The sequence below is a fragment of the Pagrus major genome, chromosome 11, assembly GCF_040436345.1.
Source record: "Pagrus major chromosome 11, Pma_NU_1.0".
NCBI lineage: Eukaryota > Metazoa > Chordata > Actinopteri > Spariformes > Sparidae > Pagrus > Pagrus major.
In genome coordinates this window covers 1,681,208-1,701,195 of record NC_133225.1, presented here as the reverse complement: position 1 = coordinate 1,701,195, position 19,988 = coordinate 1,681,208, and the positions used below count along the sequence as shown (strand labels likewise).

At 41.9% G+C, this 19,988-nt stretch overlaps 1 protein-coding gene across 1 annotated transcript; it reads right to left on the bottom strand.

Moving 5' to 3' along the window:
• Positions 1-6,637: 6,637 nt before the first annotated feature.
• Positions 6,638-19,606, bottom strand: pomgnt1 (protein O-linked mannose N-acetylglucosaminyltransferase 1 (beta 1,2-)). Its single transcript, XM_073476368.1, has 22 exons — positions 19,514-19,606; positions 19,081-19,318; positions 18,101-18,203; positions 17,574-17,689; positions 16,633-16,698; positions 16,192-16,305; positions 15,958-16,075; positions 15,171-15,269; positions 14,936-15,063; positions 14,452-14,522; positions 13,839-13,914; positions 12,914-12,997; positions 12,665-12,706; positions 12,408-12,466; positions 10,901-10,973; positions 10,211-10,339; positions 9,824-9,949; positions 9,437-9,501; positions 9,272-9,316; positions 9,036-9,171; positions 8,784-8,893; positions 6,638-7,364 (listed from the first exon to the last, which is right to left on the bottom strand). The coding sequence occupies exons 2-22, from the start codon at positions 19,198-19,200 to the stop codon at positions 7,283-7,285; spliced, it is 1,962 nt and encodes a 653-aa protein (XP_073332469.1). The 5' UTR covers positions 19,201-19,318; positions 19,514-19,606; the 3' UTR covers positions 6,638-7,282.
• Positions 19,607-19,988: the final 382 nt, after the last annotated feature.

Sequence of the window (19,988 nt, the reverse complement as noted above, 5' to 3'; positions counted from 1 at the left end):
CTGAACCTAATTTTAGCTTTAGTTCTGGTTTTCCAGCACATTTTTTCTGCTGCTTTCCTCAAACAAGTTCTGATTAACCCAGCGGCCACGACCCGTCCATCACCCAGCAACACAAACCTGCTGACCTGAGGAAAAGAAGTCCGCTACGAACTTCTTCAGTAACAAACTGATGAAGAAGAAGACACTTATCTGAGAAAGGGCCACAACACCAATCTGTTGTATTGAGAAATTATCCAGGACACGAAAAAATACACAATTTTAAGAAGTTGTTGATTTTTTGGATAACTGGAGGACAGGTTTGGGAGCCCCTGTGCTCACCCTGCAAAATGTCACTGAAAAATACACAAAAAGATATGAAATACCCAGAAAGAGACACAAAGTGACCAACAGGAGATGCCAGAAGACCACAAAGCAACGCAAACCACCATGAGAATACACAAAATAGCTGCAAAGCGACATAAAACAACCATTAAGTGACGCAAAACCAACACAAAGCGACACAAAACTACCTCAGGGAAATCAAATAATCACAAACAAAGCTCAGGTGTGTTGCTCTATTAAGGTTGACAATTGTGTTACACTCGACAGTTCAGCTTTGTTTTGGACACTAAGACGTATTAAAGCCTGTTTGCTCTAAGTGACAGGATGTGCATGTGAGAGGAAGCAGCAGAGCTCAGGATCTCTTTTGGCCTGTATCGTAGTCGTTACTGTAAGACTGCCTGCATTGTGACACACGGCTGAATATATTGACCAATAAAAAGCCTGTCAATAGACGCTGTTCAGCCGTGCAGCAGGTTATCTGTCGCTCCTGAATTAGCGCTTTATTCACAACTCCTCAACCAGCGAACAGACGGCTTTGTTCAGCCGAAAGAGAAAAGTCACTCGAACGTGACATTTGAGAGAAACAAAGGGGACGATATGAAAAGTACAACACAAAGACTTGAGACTCTTTTATGTGACGATGGTTCAACTTTCCTCTATTGTTCCGATTTCAGACAGAGATCCTGAAAATTTCTCACTAAATGTCACGTTAAAGCTGCACTAATCGATATTTTTATTGAAACGATGAATGAAATGTCAACGCGTAATGTGAAAGGTTTCACTCGCGGTGATGAATCCATAAGGAGTGCAGGGTCTCCACCAGGTGTGTCGTCCAGGCTGAGAGTCCAGGATGGATCAGAGCAGAGAAATGAAGAAGAGACGGTACAAAGGTTCAAACACCAGTGATGGAAAATGTCAATTTGAAAGAGAAAAGGCCGACAAAAGAGTCGACAGTAACGTGGGGTCAACACCAGAAGCAACTCCTCAGTGGAAATATTATTTTATCAATGGTTTCAGACATTTAAATTGAAAACAATCTGCTGTTTTTAATAAAAACTAAGCAGTGTTCAGAAAGGAGACGCTCATGGACGGAAACGGTGACACAGAGACGTGCGCCATCAGAATTTCAAAATAAAGGCGTATCTTAACGATGGCGGCGATATGAATGATGCTATTGGATCCGGATCAATGTGACAAGTGTCGCTTTGAGTGGTCAGCAGACTGGAAGAAGCGCTGTGGAAATGCAAAGAGTCCATTTACCATTACAGCCAACAAGGCTGCCAAAAGGACGACCGCAGTTCGAGTCCCACCACTGGATAGTTAAAGGACACAGTGGCGACCAGAACCGACTATTTTAATCCAAACCATGTTTCCAAACTCTGACCAAAAGGTTTCTGAGGCAGAGCATCAGCACAGCGCTGTGACGAGAGAGAGAGAGAGAGAGAGAGAGAGAGAGAGAGAGAGAGAGAGAGAGAGAGAGAGAGAGAGAAAACCTAAACAAACATCAGGCAGCAACATAAAGACACGTCCAGGTTTAACTGGGCTGTGGTTCTGCAGAAAGGTTCTGAGCTGACAGTGATTCTGACGCATCACGACAACACGGCTCGTTGAGACGGAGAGAAAAACAGCAAGAGGACGAACTGTGCTCTCTCTTCCATCCAATTATAAACCTGCGAGGTATTTAGAGTTAAATCTGTCATCATCTCAGTGCTGCTGAGCTCCATGTTTAACAATAACCTGCAGCGCACACACACACACTCACACACACACACACACACACACACACACTCAATCAATATTCCATCTACATCTCAGCCATCAGCCTCTGAGCTCGTCTCATCAGGATGCTCAATAGGTCAAAAATGACATTTAAAAGGTGGTGAGCTCACACACACACACACACACACACACACACACACACACAGACACACACGCACACACACACTGATACAAACCAGCGACTTCTGACTGACAGGCACAAATGACCGGGTTTAGAGCTGGTGAAGAAGGACATGTTTGTGTGTGTGTGCGTGTGTGTGTGTGTGTGATCAAACAAATGCCTCATGTGGAAATAAATCTACACGACCCCGTTGGCCCCGTCATTTAGTACATAACACACACAACTGCTATTATTTTACATTCAGTGTGACGATCCGTCTTAATTAGACCTGATGCAAATGTTTCCAACAGACAGGATCACAAACACAACAGTGACATTAACACACACACACACACACACACACACACACACACGACAGGCTTCACAAACACCAGCGCTCACTGTTGGTGAATGGATGAAGGATGGATGGATGCTCGACTGCGCCGCTGATCGTGATCATCCATGAAATCAGATTAATTCTGGTTTATTACAGCGCGGTTCTTGTGTTCAGTTCTGTACATTGTTTGTATCAGTAAAAATAATAATACGGCGCCGTGTTAATTGTAACACACGCAGTCAGATGATTGGTCAGGGCTGGAAAACAGGAAGTGAGTCTGTAAGTTGAAGTTTGGATCACAATTCTTCTATTTTTAAACCTTTTCAGACTCACTTTTGTGTAATATCATCCTTGGGAGCTCTTTCCAGTGACGGTTCCTCGTTCACCTCGTTCATCTGTATGAAAGTATAAACAGTGTTGAAGCACTCGGCCTCAAGACTTTTTGAAGGTCTCAGTCTCGTCTGATTCAAGACCAACGCTGCAGCGATATCACTGTATGATCTATAACTGTTTGACACATGCTGCATTCACGAGTCACAGACAAACCTGATGCTCGGTAAAAACATGGAAAAGGGAGTGTTGGATAAAAATAGGTCATTTCAGCTCCTCAGGGGTTGTTTGTGTTTGTTGCTCATTAAAATAAACAAATATATAATTCACCCACGACAATGATTTATAATTAATCTATCAAGACATATCTAAATGTACGCATATATATATATATATATATATATATATATATATATATATATATATACATATATATATATATATATATTAGAACCCAACCAATACAAGATTATGGGGCTAAGTCTGATAACGATAACTGGGAGTAAAGAATTTCGATATTGAGATATCTGCTGATGTACACACATTTTTTGCAGTGATGAACAATCACCAATTCATCAGTGCACTGAAACACTTCACTTCACTGGAAATTAAGAATTATAAATCAACCCCAGCATCTTTTTCTGCTTAATATCGACCAGCCAATATATCATTCAGGCTCTATATGATATATGGCAATGACAGAGTTGAATGAAGAGGAATTTTCATTTCCCTTCTGAGGGTGTTTTCATGTGAACTTGGTCTCAACCTCTCTAAGTCTCGGTCTTGATACACTCCGGTCGGTTGAAGCAGCACAGCCGTCATCATTGCTCAGGACGGAGACGCGTTCTGTTCTCTAGAGACGAACGTACTTAAACATCGTTTTCAGTTGCCACAGAGACTTTTCAAAGTCTGCAGTGAATTTCCAAACAGCAGAAGTCCGACAGTAAAAAGCCAACATGATGTTTCTTATAATAATTACTGAACTCCTTCAAGTTTAAAGTTTCAGGAGTGAAACAAAGGAAATGAAAAGATTGTCAGAAGGTGGTGAGATCACCTCTGAAGAGGTAAAACTCAACCATGAGTCTTTATATAGATTAAATGTGCAAGTCTTTCTAATATTTGTACTTTATCGATGTAGAGTCGCCCCCCAGAGTCAAATCTCTTCTGCTTTATGTTATCACAGGTCATGAAAGTCAAGAGCTGAAAGGGCAGGAAGCCACATTTGTCCTTGGTGGACCGCAGTGGCTGCAGAAACCCGCACAGCCCCGAGGATTTGCATACATTTCCCTCGCTGCACACACTTCCTCTCACCGTTGCTTTGCCTCGGGCTCTCCTGGGAAATCTGCAGGCGGCACAAGGCCACAAAGTACAGAAAAAATCTGAGCTAAGAATAACAATAGCTCCAAGTTCATTTCATGAATAATATGCACTAATAATAAATCCTCCAACAACATACAGCAGGCTGAGACCTCAGGATGAAAACATGAGATGACTCCTCAGTAAAAAAAACATTTTTATTCATTTCCATGATAAAAGAAGTCAAACATGTCAAACTGCATCAGAAACGTAGAGGATGTCCACAGATCATCGTTCTCATGGTCACACATACAACGTACCATCCAGTCTTTAATATTATCTCACAGCATCAAACAAATCAACTGCATTGCTGAAGAGACGATGATTTAATTAACCCTCAAACAGAAACACAAAAAGCAGCTTACAAAGTGGGCAGATTCTACATTTTCATTTTCTTGGAGCCAAAGTGAAATTCGCAAACGGACATTAAATCAGTCACGTGAGCTGTAACACTGTCTGACGGGATTATCTGACAGCACATATGAAATATTGTGGTTTTCTGAACACAAACACATTAAAATCAAACCAAATCTGTGAACACTGATGGAGCTGCGTTAAAAACAGCTCTCACACACTCATTCATTTAGTCGGTACACTGTTAACGTCAGCTGGATGTCGATTAAAAGCCAGGGTGAAGTCAGTGATGGCGGTCAGAACTAACCAGGTTATTATAACAGCACTGTTTTAACACTATAATGTAGTTTCAGCAGAAATGCCTCAATAAACATATATAAAAATAATGACACTGCTGCTACGTGCACATTTTTTCCAGGAGGATTAAACAGTTTTTGGACACAATTTTGGAAACAACAAACACCGACGTCCTCTCTGACTCGCCCACATGTACGAGGTCTGTCACCCTTTAAAACATTCATCCGTCAGGAGGATCTCCATGCTGCTCGTTTGGTTCTCAACTCATGAAGTTAAGTTAGTGAACTAATCTAACCAGTGTCCATCCGGAAGGTGGACGCCAGTTAGCCTACCTTGCTAACTGTTACCCCACTACAAGTCAGCTCCTTCAGTGACGCGTCAAAACACAGTCGGCAGATTAAATGTTGGCGCTCCACATCGGCTGATATACGGATGTTACATTTGTACGTTTCATACGCAGCAGATATGATGAAAATGTACTTTTCTTTACGTTTAAATTTGATGTTGTGCCGTCGCTGTGGTGATGATGGTCTTGGTGTAAAACACGAGGCTTTGTTGGCCCCAAAAAAAGTCCTGTATCTTCTTGAAAACGCCGTCCACTCCTCCTCTAAATAAAAACTCAGCTCATATAAAAGTCATCTGATACACGTCACTTTAGAAATAGTATGAAACAAATACAAATGCAACATATCCACGATTTGCAGATTTCACATTTTGTTCTGATGACTGAGTCAGGGGGGAACAGGAGCATGAAAACTCACAGCAACAGGAAGTCCTGTGATGTCAGAAGATGGTTTGTGACGCTGTGATTTGAATCAGGACACAGAGGAACTAATGGAGACACTGAGGTTAAACACCTGTTGGTGTTTGGACCAAACAAATTACAGCAACATCCACATTAATGAAGCTGCCTGTTACTGACGTACGTAGTGTGTAATTAGTTAATAAATGCGTTAAGACACTGTACTCATCAACATAAGTTGTGTTTAAAAAGAAGAACAAAACAAACCGTTGATCTTGAAATAATGGACCTCACACACCAGCAGCAAACACAATCACACTGAGCCTCCGTGTGAAGAGTTTCACTACTTCATAGTCACATTGTGGAATATTAATGTGGTGGTTGACGTCTGGCTGATAATTTTATAACAAACTCTGAATATTTCCACCACAGACGACGGTCACGAGGAAGAAATAACAGAACAAACTCCCTCCTCAAATCGTGAACCGTAACATGAACGAGTTAATGTCGTCTGAAGTCATAAAACACACACACACACACTTCATTTTCAGGATTTTCCACTTTTCGTTCGTCACTTCTTTGTTTGCGGTGTAAATGTCGGGGCAATGTTTAAAAATGTTTAATGTCCGTGACATTTTTCTGTTTTGTGGTTCCTGTCTAAATCTAAATCTAAGTATTGTGGCCGACCTTCATCTTCATCTTTGTCTTTATCTAGTTGAAAACTGGTCTTTTGAAGAGTTTAAGTCCAGAACTGATCAAAGATAAATGTTATAATTTAAATCGGTGGAAAGCCCGATGGTACAATCAGAAGTCACATCACATGTATCTCACTGGATTGTGTGTTGATGAATCTGTGAACATTTTCTCATTTTGTCTCTTTCAGCCACCGTAGTTTCCCCTCATGAGGCCCATCAGTCACTAAAAGTAAAAACCCACAGGGCTGTTTATCAACTCAACCTCGTCATCTAACGCTGAAAAATATTCTGACCCTTTTACATTTTTCATCAAAAAATATATATAGTCATGTATATACATTTTATTATTTCAGTATCTGTAAACGTTAGGCTCTTAAAAAATGCATTTATCTTGATAAAAGTGATTAAAAAAAAAATTGCAAACAAACAACTCAACTCCTTTTTGATCGATAGATGTAAAATAAATAGAGATAAGTTAAAACAAATGTACAAAACGCTCAAAGCACTCAGTAGTTAAAAAAAACACAACAAACCAAGAAAAACGGGACAGGTTGTGGTTGAGTGTTTGTTTGTATCGTTTGTACCGTTGTTGTTGAAAAGTCACAGCTTGAATTGAAATTCAACGGACGCGGATCGACCCGCAGACGTCGCAGAACCAGAAACAGCTGCTGAAGGTCGGATAGTGTTTTTGGTTGTACGGTGACGTTTAACCGAAACTGGTATCCAGCATCATCGCTGCTCGTCGAGCTGTCGGACGGTTTCAGTAGTGCAGTTTGTAGTGTTAATCCCTCTTTTGTTTAAAAAAAGAAAAGGAAGAAAATTAGGACTCCGTTTCCCAGGTATCCTCTCGTACACGAGTTCAACATCTAGGCAAAGTCAGTTTGTCGTCGTGGGTCCCAGGCTGGAGTATTAGTGGCTGCTGAGTTAAGGCCTGGGCTGGTTGAAGTGTGTGTTCGAGTGTAACATCAGGTCTACATCTGCTCCACCGGCGCTCCCTCTTCTTTGGGTGGAGGCTCTAAGTGAATGGGAGTGACGCTGGCTGGTTTCTTCACACTGGTCATGAGACAAAGAGGTGGACAGAGAGGAGGACAGAGACAGACAGAGACAGAGGGAGGACAGGCAGTGGTAAAAGATAAGAACAGGAAAGACAGGAACATTTTGTCTTGTTTGCTGCTGCAGACAGAGATTCTTGTTATAATCCCCTAAAATTCTGGTCGATAAAAGATGTTCTGAGATAAACTTGTTCGAATATACGAGTGAGATTATTCTTTTTTTTCTTTGTGCCTTTTGTGAAAGCGTCCAGTTTTCAATTGCAAATTTAAAAAAAAATGTTATGGTAGAAAAACCTCTGGAGATGACGGGCTGTAAACTACATTCCTGACACACTGCGACGTGTGTTGCAAGTGTGATACATGAATCCAGTTGCAGTGACACCAAAATAAAATCAAAATGAAAAGTTCTGAGGCAAAAACAAAATCAGGAATCGCCTATGAACCTGAAACAACAGAAGAGAAAGCCTCTGAGAAGCTCAGGCTAAAATACGATGAATAACTCTGACAGAGTTTCAGGTTGCACCCGTCTCACTTGACTTTTTCGTCCCACTGTAGAATGTATAACTTGGTAGTTACTAAATAAAGTTAACCAGGGGTCTGTCCTCCATGAGATGAGGATGTGCTCTGCTAAAAAGACTCAATGGGCTGAAGACTCTGCCTGCAGCGCTTCATCTAGAGAGTACCAGTCTCGTCTATTCTTACTGCGACACACGTGTACAACAAACACGACAAACTGTGTGAAAAGATACGACTGGCAGTCGCCGTGCTGCAGCAACGCAGCCGCTTGTACAGCAGCACTTCATTAGCTACATTTGGTAACAGTTATATAAAGATTTAAGCCAAACAAAAACTTTGCAGAAAAATTCTGACAATCAAACTTACCTGTCGATATAACCTGCAAATCAATACATCCAGCGTGTGACAGTTTGCACTCCAGTGTTGATCTTTAAACCGTATTGTTATTATTGTGCAAGTGTGTCGTGTTCCAGCTTTCACACACCGACACATATTGGGCTGTGAACGTTGCACAAACACTTGTAGTGTACAGCAGGACTGCTCAACACTTCCAGCGTAGCCACTGACAGAAAACTGCAGCTTCTTCTGCATGAGGTGTTGAACTGTTCCCGAGTCAGAGCCGCTGCTCAGCGACCGACCCGTTCAGAAAGTTAACACAGCAGCACACACAGGCGCACAAATATATCGACAATTGCCAGCGGTTGGAAAATTTGAACATACAGCCCTACACTGCTTTACATGTTATAATGTTACAAAGCCCTACAGGCCACAGAGCTGCTGTGCGTATAGAAGAGGAGGTGTTGATTAACCTTCAGGTGGACAGCGAGCACAAACACACACCTCTCTGTTTATACGATGTTGTGTGTTTGCACAGCTGGAGGTGAACAACATGAGCTTTACTTACGAGTATGGAGAAATTGGCACAGCCACCACCAGGACATGGTTCCTTTTCCTGAAGAGCCGCCACAGGCCTCTGTGGTACCCCCGAACATCCAGGTCCCAAACATGGAGGCACTGAGACGGAGAAAGACAGAATGACCAGGGTTCATTTCATGAGACAAAAACATAAAACATACTTTTTTTTTCTATCAATATACAAGAACGACAGAAATGTAAGTGGGAACACTCGACCGGTGCTCGTGCTCTGACAGAGTACCTTGGCGAGCTCTGTCCAGGTGGACGTGTCCGTCTCGGTCTCCATCGAAATGAACATGACGTAGGTCTTCCCCTCAGAGTCCGGCAGGAACGAGTCCTCACACGGGTTCTTAGTGTGGTCCAGCACCTCTGCTTCCCTGGGATCACACACACCATCAATTATTCACCATCATTCTGAACTTTCTAAAGTGACTTAAATCATCTACAGTCTCAGAGTCTCGGCTGTGTTTCACTCACTTCAGCAGGTTCTGGATCTCCACTTCATAAGCATCTTTCTTTAAGCTGTGAAGAACAAGAACACCAAGACTGTCACAGTGTGGCCGGATTATTTTCCACATACGGCTCCAGATCTCAGGATATGAAGAACAGTGAACAGAAATCAGGTAATCTGTGTTTACACACCTGTCAACGTTCTTCAGCTGCACGTTAGGAACAGTGTTGAACTTGTGTTTCTTGAAATAAACCTCCTGTGAGACAGAAAAGACAAGGGGAAGACAGTTAATGTCATTTAATGTCAATTTATTTGAAAATATCATCACCTTTAGAATTAATAAAAAAAACAGTACATCTTGTCTGGTACAGGGCTGTTAAAGACAATCTCCTTTGTGAGTTTAAGCATGAATTGATTTCAAAGGTGACCTGTTATCTGTCTGCTGACAGCTTCATGGTTTTAACGCGCATCATGTATAATTATTAAGTCAAAAGAGTTATTTTGTACCTGGTGCTGGTTCTACTGGTATCTTGGGGGCCTACTAAGACCTAAAACGGTGCGTTTCCTTCAGAACTTACATGAAAATAGCCGTTCATGTTGAGGCCGATGATGCCGAAGTGGTACGATCGGGACACGTCGGGGATGATGCACTCTCTGCCTTTCCTCTGCTCGGGCATTCGCATCCACATGTCCCAGTCCCACAGCTACGAGACACAAACACACGGACAACTTACAATTCATTTAATTGTCAAAACATCTGTGGATTATTTTCTCCCGTGAAAAACTGTCAATCAAAGTCACTGTCTGCAATAATTATATCATAAATAAATAAACAAAAGAAATCTGACGATGACTTCGATGGACTAACCTTAGAAGTTAACCTGGTGTAAAATACGGACAACTTGTAACTGGTGTATGAAAACATCCTGTGTGTTCATTAAATACAGAAAAGATCGATCCTGCACCTTCTCAGGAGTCGGCCACTTCGGCTCCAGTTCATCCTTGTAGAGGCTCTTCTTCAGCACCCAGCCCAGGCCGGGCATACTCTCCACTCTGTACAGCAGGGCCGGGTCCTCCGCCGTGTGCTCGTACCCCTGCACAACAACAACAACATCTGTCAGTGACACATGCAGCTCCTCAGTGATCATCCAGTCTGCCTCCAGGTCATCCAGTGGGGAGGAAATGAATGAAGCCACATCAGGGCAGGAGGAAGCTGAAACCGGAGACTGGGAGACTTGTTCAACTGTTCTGGGTTTAGAAAGTAAAACAGCCTCCGAACACTGTGGAAGATGTAGTTACACCCTCAAGTTAAAAGAAAACTGATAGATCAACTCATCACATGTTCTTTTGTTAACGCTGCCTCAATCTTAAAACCTTCAGAGATGTTCAGACATTCAGTCGTCAGTTACGCAACTGTTAACAGCTCGACACTCACTGCAGCAGGATAATATATCCTACATCGTCATGAACGCTGCTGCCTGATCGAGGGTACATGTGTGACGAGAAGGTGTGTGATGACAACACGCGGACAGACACAGATGAATGTCCACAAAAGAGCCCTCACTGACTTTTAAATAGAGAAATCACAGGAAAGAGATGAAGAAGGAGAACAGAGGCGGCTTTAAGATGACGCAGGTACAGCAGTCGGCACTCACCTGGTCGTTCCAGGCAGAGATACAGTACAGGCTGTCGTCCTCATCCAACAGGTGGATGGTCTGACTCAGAAAACTGCAAAAAAAACACAAACAGAAAAGCAACAGCAGCTACATCAGTATTAAAATTACATAATTATAGAAACTTGGCAACAGTGAACTGATAGTGGCAGTAGACTGAAGAAATCTGACTTTTAAAGGACAAAATATCAAGAAATGAACCAGTTTATGGACCAATCAAGCAGAAAGAGTCCAGTCAACAGCTGGTAAAGTGACCAGCTGCCTTGTGAGCAGTGAAATGGTGACGTTGAAACAGGAAGGAGACAAACACAACTGTTGACATAAAGCTGGAAGTCTAAATTGAACTGTATGGCGTAGGAATTAGATTTCCTTTCACTGGGACCAAGTGTCGTCTGTGGGAAGGTTGGAAGTGTCACGTTGGCTGAAGGAATCTATTAATTAGGACAAGAAAAACTGAACTACTCAATAAATACATTAAATGTACGATACATTCGAGTTGTGAGTTCAGAGCAGTAAACAACAGATAACAGGCTCGTTTCTGTCCATATGAGGCCTCGCTCTGGTTTTCAGTGCTCTCCAACTGAGAGCTTGACGATCGTTTCAGAGAGCAAACTGGTATTAAAAGTGAGCGAGATGGCGTCTGCGAGTGCTTCTGAACTATTTGAAGTCGGTGCATCAAACAGGCCGGGCTGCCCGGGAGGGGAACCGGAGCTTTTACCGCAGCAAACACAGTTCAAAGCCGAGTGAGTCCAACAAAGGAAAGCTGGAGCTCCTACCAGCTTCATCACTGTGGGGATATACTGCCACCTAGTGGTGATTCTGGCAGCTGAGACACTGAAGTCCAGAATCTGCTCTTTAACATGGACACAACATAAACACAACCTAAAGTCGTCTTCACAGTCATGGAAACATGTTTATTACATTACAAACTCATATGAATGATAATAAATGTGTCTGCAGCGAACAGCTGATTTACTCTGTACACTCAGTTAACTACTGATTTGGTGCAGGCTGCAGATTTTAGCACAGATAAGACTGAATGCTCTGAAAATACACCAAACATAAACGCAACCCTACTATTCAGCTGCCATTTCTCACACGTTGAAGTAAAAGATCTGACTTGTCCGTTCACACAAAAGGCTTATTTCCTCCCTGCATCCACAGTCAACAACCTGCTTAACTCTCAAAGAAGATGTGTCGCACTGCATGAAACAAAAGCTGGTCACAGCTCAAAATTTGGGAGAAATAAGCCGTTAAAGGACCCCGAGGTTACGTCAAACTATCAGAAAAGCAGTAAATCACCACATCTGGGACACTGCAACAAGCAAATGTTTGTCATTGTTGCCTAATGAATGACTGAAACAATTAGCAGCTCATTAAAATAGTTGTTGATTACTCTTCTGTCTTCACATCCCTGATAATGTTCACTTCCCATTTCTTCAGTTTTTGGCCTATTCTCAGTAGCGGTCGTGCTTTCTGGAGGACGTACCTGAAGAAGTCGATGGAGATATCCAGGTCTTCTTCCAGGACGATGGCAAAGTTTGCCTCCTGATGAAGAAAATAATAATAAATAACACACGCAGGGTCAGTTGTCGTCATGAGATATCTACTGACCTGTAGATATCTCAGAGTTCATTTAAGGGCAAACCATAAAAGCCATCCTTCTTAACAGCCTGTGTTTGGCAGTGAAAAGATTGTGACTGGAGTTTTGTTGTTTGTCTTGACAAAAGGAACTGAAGCACTCACCGGGTGAAGGTTGAAGGTTGCAGTCAGACTGGCCTTGTAGTGCTGCGACAGAGAGCAGAGACACACTGATGAACTTCACTACAGGAACACAAACTAACTGCTGGAGGTCTCAGTAACTTCACTGACTTGAAATCTTCAGAGTGGTTCACACAGTGGAAACAAAACCCAGACAGAAACAGCTTTAAAATGCATTATTTATATTTTCTGTGAGCTCACCGACATGAATTACTCTGTGTAAACCCTGTTTACCTGGGACACTCTGGCGTTCTTGATGCTGATTGGTGTGTGTTGAACTCCTTTCAGTCCAAACAGCTCCACGACGTCCATGGGCTCCTGCGTTAACACACACACACACACACACACACACACACACACACACACACACACACACACACGTATGAGTGGTTTATAAAGCCACGGGGGGAAATGTGACGGAGCAGTGAAGCAAACACCAAAGTAATGCTGTCTCATAATTACAGGGGTTTTGCTGAGGAAACTGATCAGCAGAGATGTTGAGTGTCACCAGAGCCTGAAATGATCTCATCACTTGTGACCCGACGGGTTATTAGACGAAGGTTTCTAACATGCAGAAGCTTCACATGGACTGAACCTCAGTGTGGAGGCGACTGAAATGTGCCCGTTTCAAAAATGGCCAACTACTAAAAGTTGGTATTGAATGTACGTTTTGTCTTAAATCAATATTTTGTGATCTTTTGAAGAATAGCTGCTTGTGTTGAGACAATATTTAACATTTGAGACTTTTATTTTGTTTCCTTTTTGACAATAAATGTCAGACTTTGGGTTTTGGACTGTTGGTTGGACAAAAGCGATATGAAGACATCACGTTGTGCTCTGGGGAACTGCGATGAGCAACCCTAACCCTAAATAAAAATGTATCTGCAGATTAACAGATGAAATAATCATCACAGTCCAGACTTTGACATGTGAAATCACAGAGATGATCTAAATCCATACAGGTCAACTCATAGATTCACGCTTTTTAGAAAATAACTGAAGTCCAGTTGCCTATGATATAACACTTAGTATTACAAAAGTAATGATTTTGTAACAATACTTAAGTATTCAAGATAACATAATAAAAAGTTGAGACAAATACGTTTTTAGTTTTTAATATTTTCTGACCATCCTGTACTGAGGATTAAAAAGCCTGTACCTCATAATATCCATCGATGAAGACTGTGATCATCTGCGGGTTGACGCCGTGCGCTGAAAGAAGCGACCGCAGCATCCTGAAAACAGACGACGAACACGAGAGACGAATGAGGAGCAGTTTCCATTTTGCATCTGTATCGCTGTGTGACTGTGCTTTGTTCTGATTAACAACACGTCGACAGCTACGTTGTAATTTCCCTTCATATTAATATGAAATTAATTTCTAAGGGAGGGGCTGCCATCTTTTTTCATCCTGCCTTCAGCTCATTACAGCCTGTTTATAAACTGAGGTTATTTTCTCTACAATCAATTTAAAATGTCACGTAAAGCAGCAAGTAATTAACTTTAGTGTCTGTACGCCTCGTTTATCTTCATTCAAGGGCATCACGCTGATGCTGAAATGCAGTTTATTTATGAAATACCAACAAATATTTCTGCAGATGACAGAGACCTCCACTCACACTCACTGCATGTGGCAGCAAACAGAAACTGAGTGAGTGAAACTACAAATGATGACTGATTTCTGAATTGTGTTTCTGCTTCGTTTCATAAGAAAAAACATAAAAAGCTTCACGATCCTGTGGACCAGTTCTATCATTGGTTTCAGATGTTACCTGTAGAGATAGTTGGGTCTGTTCCCTGCTATGACGGCCACTGGGACACTGAAGACGTTATTGATGGGCAGCTGGAGAAAGAAAATATAACGAGTGAAACAAATTGGAATTACAAACGGCAGCACAATCTGCTCCGCCTACATTGCCACATGTAGATGAATGTATTTATTCTGTGCCTTTTTATAAGCCATCCACATCTTGCTGAAAAAATAGACTTATATAGCAAAATACATGCTTTAGATTAAAGGTTACATGCAGTGGAGACATGAGCCTGTACAGAGCTGGCACAGATGCATCAAAACGAGAGCGTATCTGTTGTGTGAAAAACACGACGAACACGCTTCCAGTTAAGACGGGGTTAGACTCAGGAATAAAACAAGAGTCAGGCATAGCTCCCAACTTATTTTTCAGGTTCTTCTGCCCTTTTTCTTCAGTCTGAAAAATGATTTAACAGTGGGGTAAGGAGTCCTGCTGTGCGACTTACAGGATCAGGGTTGAACTCGATGGGCGCCGGGTCTTTGCAGCTGCAGATGCTGCCGTATCCTTCCACTTTGCTGCAGAAGATCTTCCTCCTCCTGTTCAGCTCGGTGTCGGCCCAGTGGCACTCCGCCTCTGCAGAACGAACGATCACATTCAGTTTGTTTGACATTTAGAGGATGTATTTACCGAGTGCAAGCAGATGGGCACTCTCTTCCATGAAGACTAGACCTGTGTCTTACCTTCAGAGGCGGTGAGCTGCACCTCGGTCTTCAGCAGCACCGGGTCGCCCCAGGTGGACAGAGCCGGAGACTTTGAGTGCTTCTCTCCATAAACCTGACCTGGAACACAAACACACAACCAGCAGGTCAAAACACACATAAAGTCGGCTTGATTAGCTGATTGAACTTCACTGAGCTCGTATTGTTTTCATTTCTATGTTAAACTATATGTGACAAAATGTAGAAAGATATTAATGTAAAGGTTTGTGGTGAAATGGAGCAGAGTGCGTCTCGTCCTGTGGCTCAAAAAGGCTTTTCAGGCAAAAACAGTGCTGAGACAGGATTTTACAACTTTATGGAACAACAATCAGTCTCTGATCAGCAGTGACGTAAAGATTTATTTACTTTTGTAAGCAGATCTGTGTGCTTGGCTTACATGTTGGGCTGCAACTAACTTTATTTTCATCCTCGATTAATTGGACAATTTTTGTCATAATTGATCTTTTTATCTGTAAAATGTATTAAATTAAAAAAATGTGTAAAACTGCTCAGCAAAAGTTCTCAGATCCTGAAGTCAAAAAAATCATTGTGTTTTCTACAATGTCATTGATCAACTACTGACCAAGAAGATATCTGAACCAATTTAAATTTGGAAAAAAATAAAAAGTGGTCACTCCTATCGCTCCACTACAAACCTGCCTGCAGTTTATAGGCTTTTCTGGAAGATGTAGTTCTGATAAAACTGAACAAGCAGGGAACTTAAAACAAACATGAGGAAATCTATTTGAAAGTGAGTTTGCTCCTTCACCTCCTTTCTTCACCACCAGAGTCCACATGTCCCTCCAGCTGAGGTTGAGGGACGCCTGACTGCCCAGACTCTTCAGCAGGTTCTTAGCAGCGTCCTTCAGGTGGAACGTGCCCTCATCCTGCAGGACGAACACATCAAGCACTCTGATTTCTCTTTTGATTTGTCTGTATGATGAATGAATTAACACAAATAACTCGTATCCGATTCATCACTGACACAGAGGCAGCGACCAACCTTTATGGTGAAGATGAGGACACGACCCCGGGTCACCATGTTGAGGAAGAGGATCATGGCTTCATCCTCATGGGGAGAGTAGGTGTCAAATATCCTCTTGGCCATCACATGACCCTGAGACAGACACACACAGACAGTGACTGATTTATCGGACCTTCGTGGCTCTTTGTCTTTAATTTTCTTCCATCACAGAACAAATGTCTCTTTCTTTTATTATAAACCTTCAAGAAACTAATTAATTATGAATTCAGTGGCAGCTGTTTGTTGGATATCAAACCACAATTTTATTACCAGCGCAGGCGAACAATGGAAGACATTTGTTGTAAGTTAAAGTTATAAAGTATATTATAAGTTATAACTATAATCACATTCAAATAAAAGCTGACATTAAAGAAAAGTCATTAGTGAACATTAAACAAAGAATATACAGTAAATCCTCACAGTTGCCTGGTTGAGGACGATCACATGGATCCCTCTGCCCTGCTCCCGCATGTCGTCCTCCAACACCTGCAGGACGTGACAGAGATTTACAGTATTTTACCTGGATTTCATTGTTGTTACATGTTTAAACAGGTAAATCCTCTTATTTACCTCATACCTCATTTTTCTCATAGCTCAGCTCAAACGTGGGGGCGATTACATCAATCTATCCAATCAAATGTGATTTGTAGCGATTACCTAAAAAACTAAATTATTAAATTACACCTAAAATAAGGAACATGTTAATGTGCCCTCACTGTTTAATGCTTTTGTCTGATGCTTTATAATCTGTTTTATACTCTTGTCCTATATTTATAGTCCTTGTCTTGTCATTTACATTTACAGTTGAAATGACAATAAAGGCTTTCCATCGATCGGTCTATCAAATTCAAATTCAAATTTAAAGGGGCTTTATTGGCAGGAAAGTTTAACAACAATTTTGCCAAAGCATCTGTCGAAACACTTGGACAGAACACAACAAATAACAACACAAACACACAAAAACATTAAAAGCTTCGCGATCCTTTATCTATCTATCCATCTATCTATCTATCTATCTATCTATCTATCTATCTATCTATCTATCTATCTATCTATCTATCTATCTCGGCCAGAGTTGAAGCAGGAGGTCGGTCTGTAAACTGAGATGGATGTTCACTAAAGACAGTTTTACTTTACTGTTTTGCCTTCATTTATTCTTACTAGTAAGACTGGCTAACCAGGAGGTTTCCTTCTAACCGGTTAGCTTGTCTGACTGCTCGTGTTGGTTAATTAAACATCATTATTACCGACTGAAATGATGTTCAAAGATAAGAAAATAAAGTCCAATGTTAACCAAAATTATTAATATGGATTTGGAATTACTGATTTTAACTGGGCACCAGTCAGTAAGTTGAACTCACAGTGGTGCCGTCAACTGCCACGTAGACCTTGGAGCGGCTGGAGTAAACCTCAATGTCCAGGACCTTGCGTCCATTAGCCGGCCTGCGTGGTGTCTCCATGTTGGGTATAGCGTCCTCTGTGGGAGCAGAAGACCAAGATTAGGAACTCCTCAGTAAAAGCAACAACGTTCATTAAGAATTTGCAAAGCAAAACACATCTGTGTAATCAGGCTCCAAGATTTTTTCTCAACAACAGACTTGGAAAAGCCAGAAAAAAATGTGATCTATACATTCACAGAAAACACGTTCCAGTAGACATCATGAAGTTTCCAAAGATATAATAGAGTTAGAACCAGCTGAGACAAGATAAATAACTAAATGTGCAGTACTGACAGTGCTCAAGTTGAAAAGGGGAAAATAAGGTGACAGTTTAAGAGAGTTGATGATTTGATTGGCAAATTTTGGTTGGGGAGCCATCACCTAACAAGAGTAATACTACAGTCATTCCCTCTACAGATAAAGTAATAAGCACTGGACACGTTTCTCACCATATTCTTGAGCTGCTGCATCTTCATTAGCTACTCTTCTCGTGTCCAAGATGAGTTTAATGTTGACTATGACAGTTATCAGCAGAAACAGCACAGCGCCAGCCTGCGGAAAGAGAAAAAAAAACAAAGTATTCCATTTTAGTTAGGACACTTAGTTCTGTTTGACATGTGGAGTCAGCCAGAAGTGTCCAATGACGCATTCATCTCTATACCACAACAACCGTCTTGCTCATTAATTTGTAACGCTGCCAAATACAACCAGAGATGTAAGAGGAAAAGCTACTAAGGTATCAGCAGTCTGGCAAGATAAGATTTCTTACGTGTAGATCAGATTAGAGGAATTTAACCCGGCCCAAAAACATGACTTTAACTTTGAAAGACAAGGGACGTTTCCCTAATCGTGAATTTCCCCCTCCAGTTAACGGAGCAGAAAGATGTCTGTGCAGTTTGAGCAATGAATGATTTTAAGAGTCTACATTATTTTTGACATCAGAAATAGTCTGGAAGCAAATCCAGGTCAAACATTCAGCACATGATGTGGAAACTTGAGGCGCACACGCAGTCAGACTGGACTCAGGAGACATCTTGTGGCCGGCAGCTAAAATTGTGATCTGAAAAACATTTGCATATTCATATACTCTGCTTTGTTTAATGACGAAGAAGAAGAAGAAGAAGAAGAAGAAGCAGCTGCCATTTGCAGGATTTTATCATTTCATTTATACTCTTCTTCCTGCAAAAAGCACCACAGGCTCAGACAGCCTGGAGGCCCTGATGCTTGTGTGGAGGGGATCTTTAAAAATGTGAGCTGAACCAGGTTGGTTAATCAAAAACAACTTCCCCAGCAGAGTTTTGTAAATGTCACGTTATCACTGAAGTGCCAGAGTTTCTCATATTCAGATCACAGCTCAGACTGTGGGACACAAACAGACACACAACAGATTTTTAGCCTCATCTTCTGCGTTGTGTCTTTACTAAGTTACCTGACAGAACCGACGGATCGTCCTCTTGTTGGTCAGTTTGTATTTCCAGGTGAGGTACAGGCTTCTTTGCTGGCGGGGAATGAAAGGCTTGGCTCGGGGATTGGGGGTCCAGGTCTCCATCCCGGACACCGACACGGAGCTCAGACCCTCCGCCTGCCCTCCTCCACCTCCTGCGGCCGGGACATGCACTCACTGCTCCGCGACACCACCGAGACACGGCCGAGAGTCACATCGTCATCTGAAAGACACGAACACAGCACGACACCGCTCAGGAATAAAGTTAGCTAATCACCAAGTTTAGCTAACGATGGCTAGCTGGGTATTTTTACACCAGCGAAGTAACCGCGTACTTCCAGAGTTTAACACGCTCCCGTCGTCTCTTTTCTGCTGAGATATGAACGTTAATAATCACAGAGTCGTCTGTAAAACTCACATTATCACTTTAACCTCGCAGACGACAGCAGGATCCTGTGAAGTTGTCTGCAGCTGCTGCTACATGTAAGGCTACATGCTACATGCTACATGCAGTGTTTCTGTCGCACAGCAAACTACGTCACCGAGTTTCTTCTTCTTCTTCTGTGGTTTTCTGTGGTGGACACGCTGTTTGGCTCTTTATCGCCGCCAGCAGGACAGAAAATCAACTGCCTGAACTCAAACATGTCAGCAGTTATAATCATGAATGATTAATGATTACAACATCATTACGTCATCTTGTGATCAGAACTTTAAAGCTCCTGACTTTTATAATATGATGAACAGGGATGAATCTCACATGTGTGATGTCATATCGGGATATATTTGGGACACAGAGCCGTTTATAGTGTTTATTTGCTCTTGTACTGTATTTAGTACTTACAGCAATGTATGTATGAATACAATGCAAGAGTCCCGACAGTCGAGTGGAAGAT

Bases quoted from the DNA above. Each gene is read 5' to 3' on its own strand.
- pomgnt1 (XM_073476368.1), bottom strand. From the start codon at position 19,200: ATGGAGACCTGGACCCCCAATCCCCGAGCCAAGCCTTTCATTCCCCGC. The intron at 14,523-14,935 runs GTAAGTCGCACA...TTCTTTCTCCAG, and splicing joins TCGAGTTCAACCCTGATCCT to CTGCCCATCAATAACGTCTT. The intron at 9,172-9,271 runs GTGAGTGAAACA...GTGTGATCCCAG, and splicing joins GAGATCCAGAACCTGCTGAA to GGAAGCAGAGGTGCTGGACC.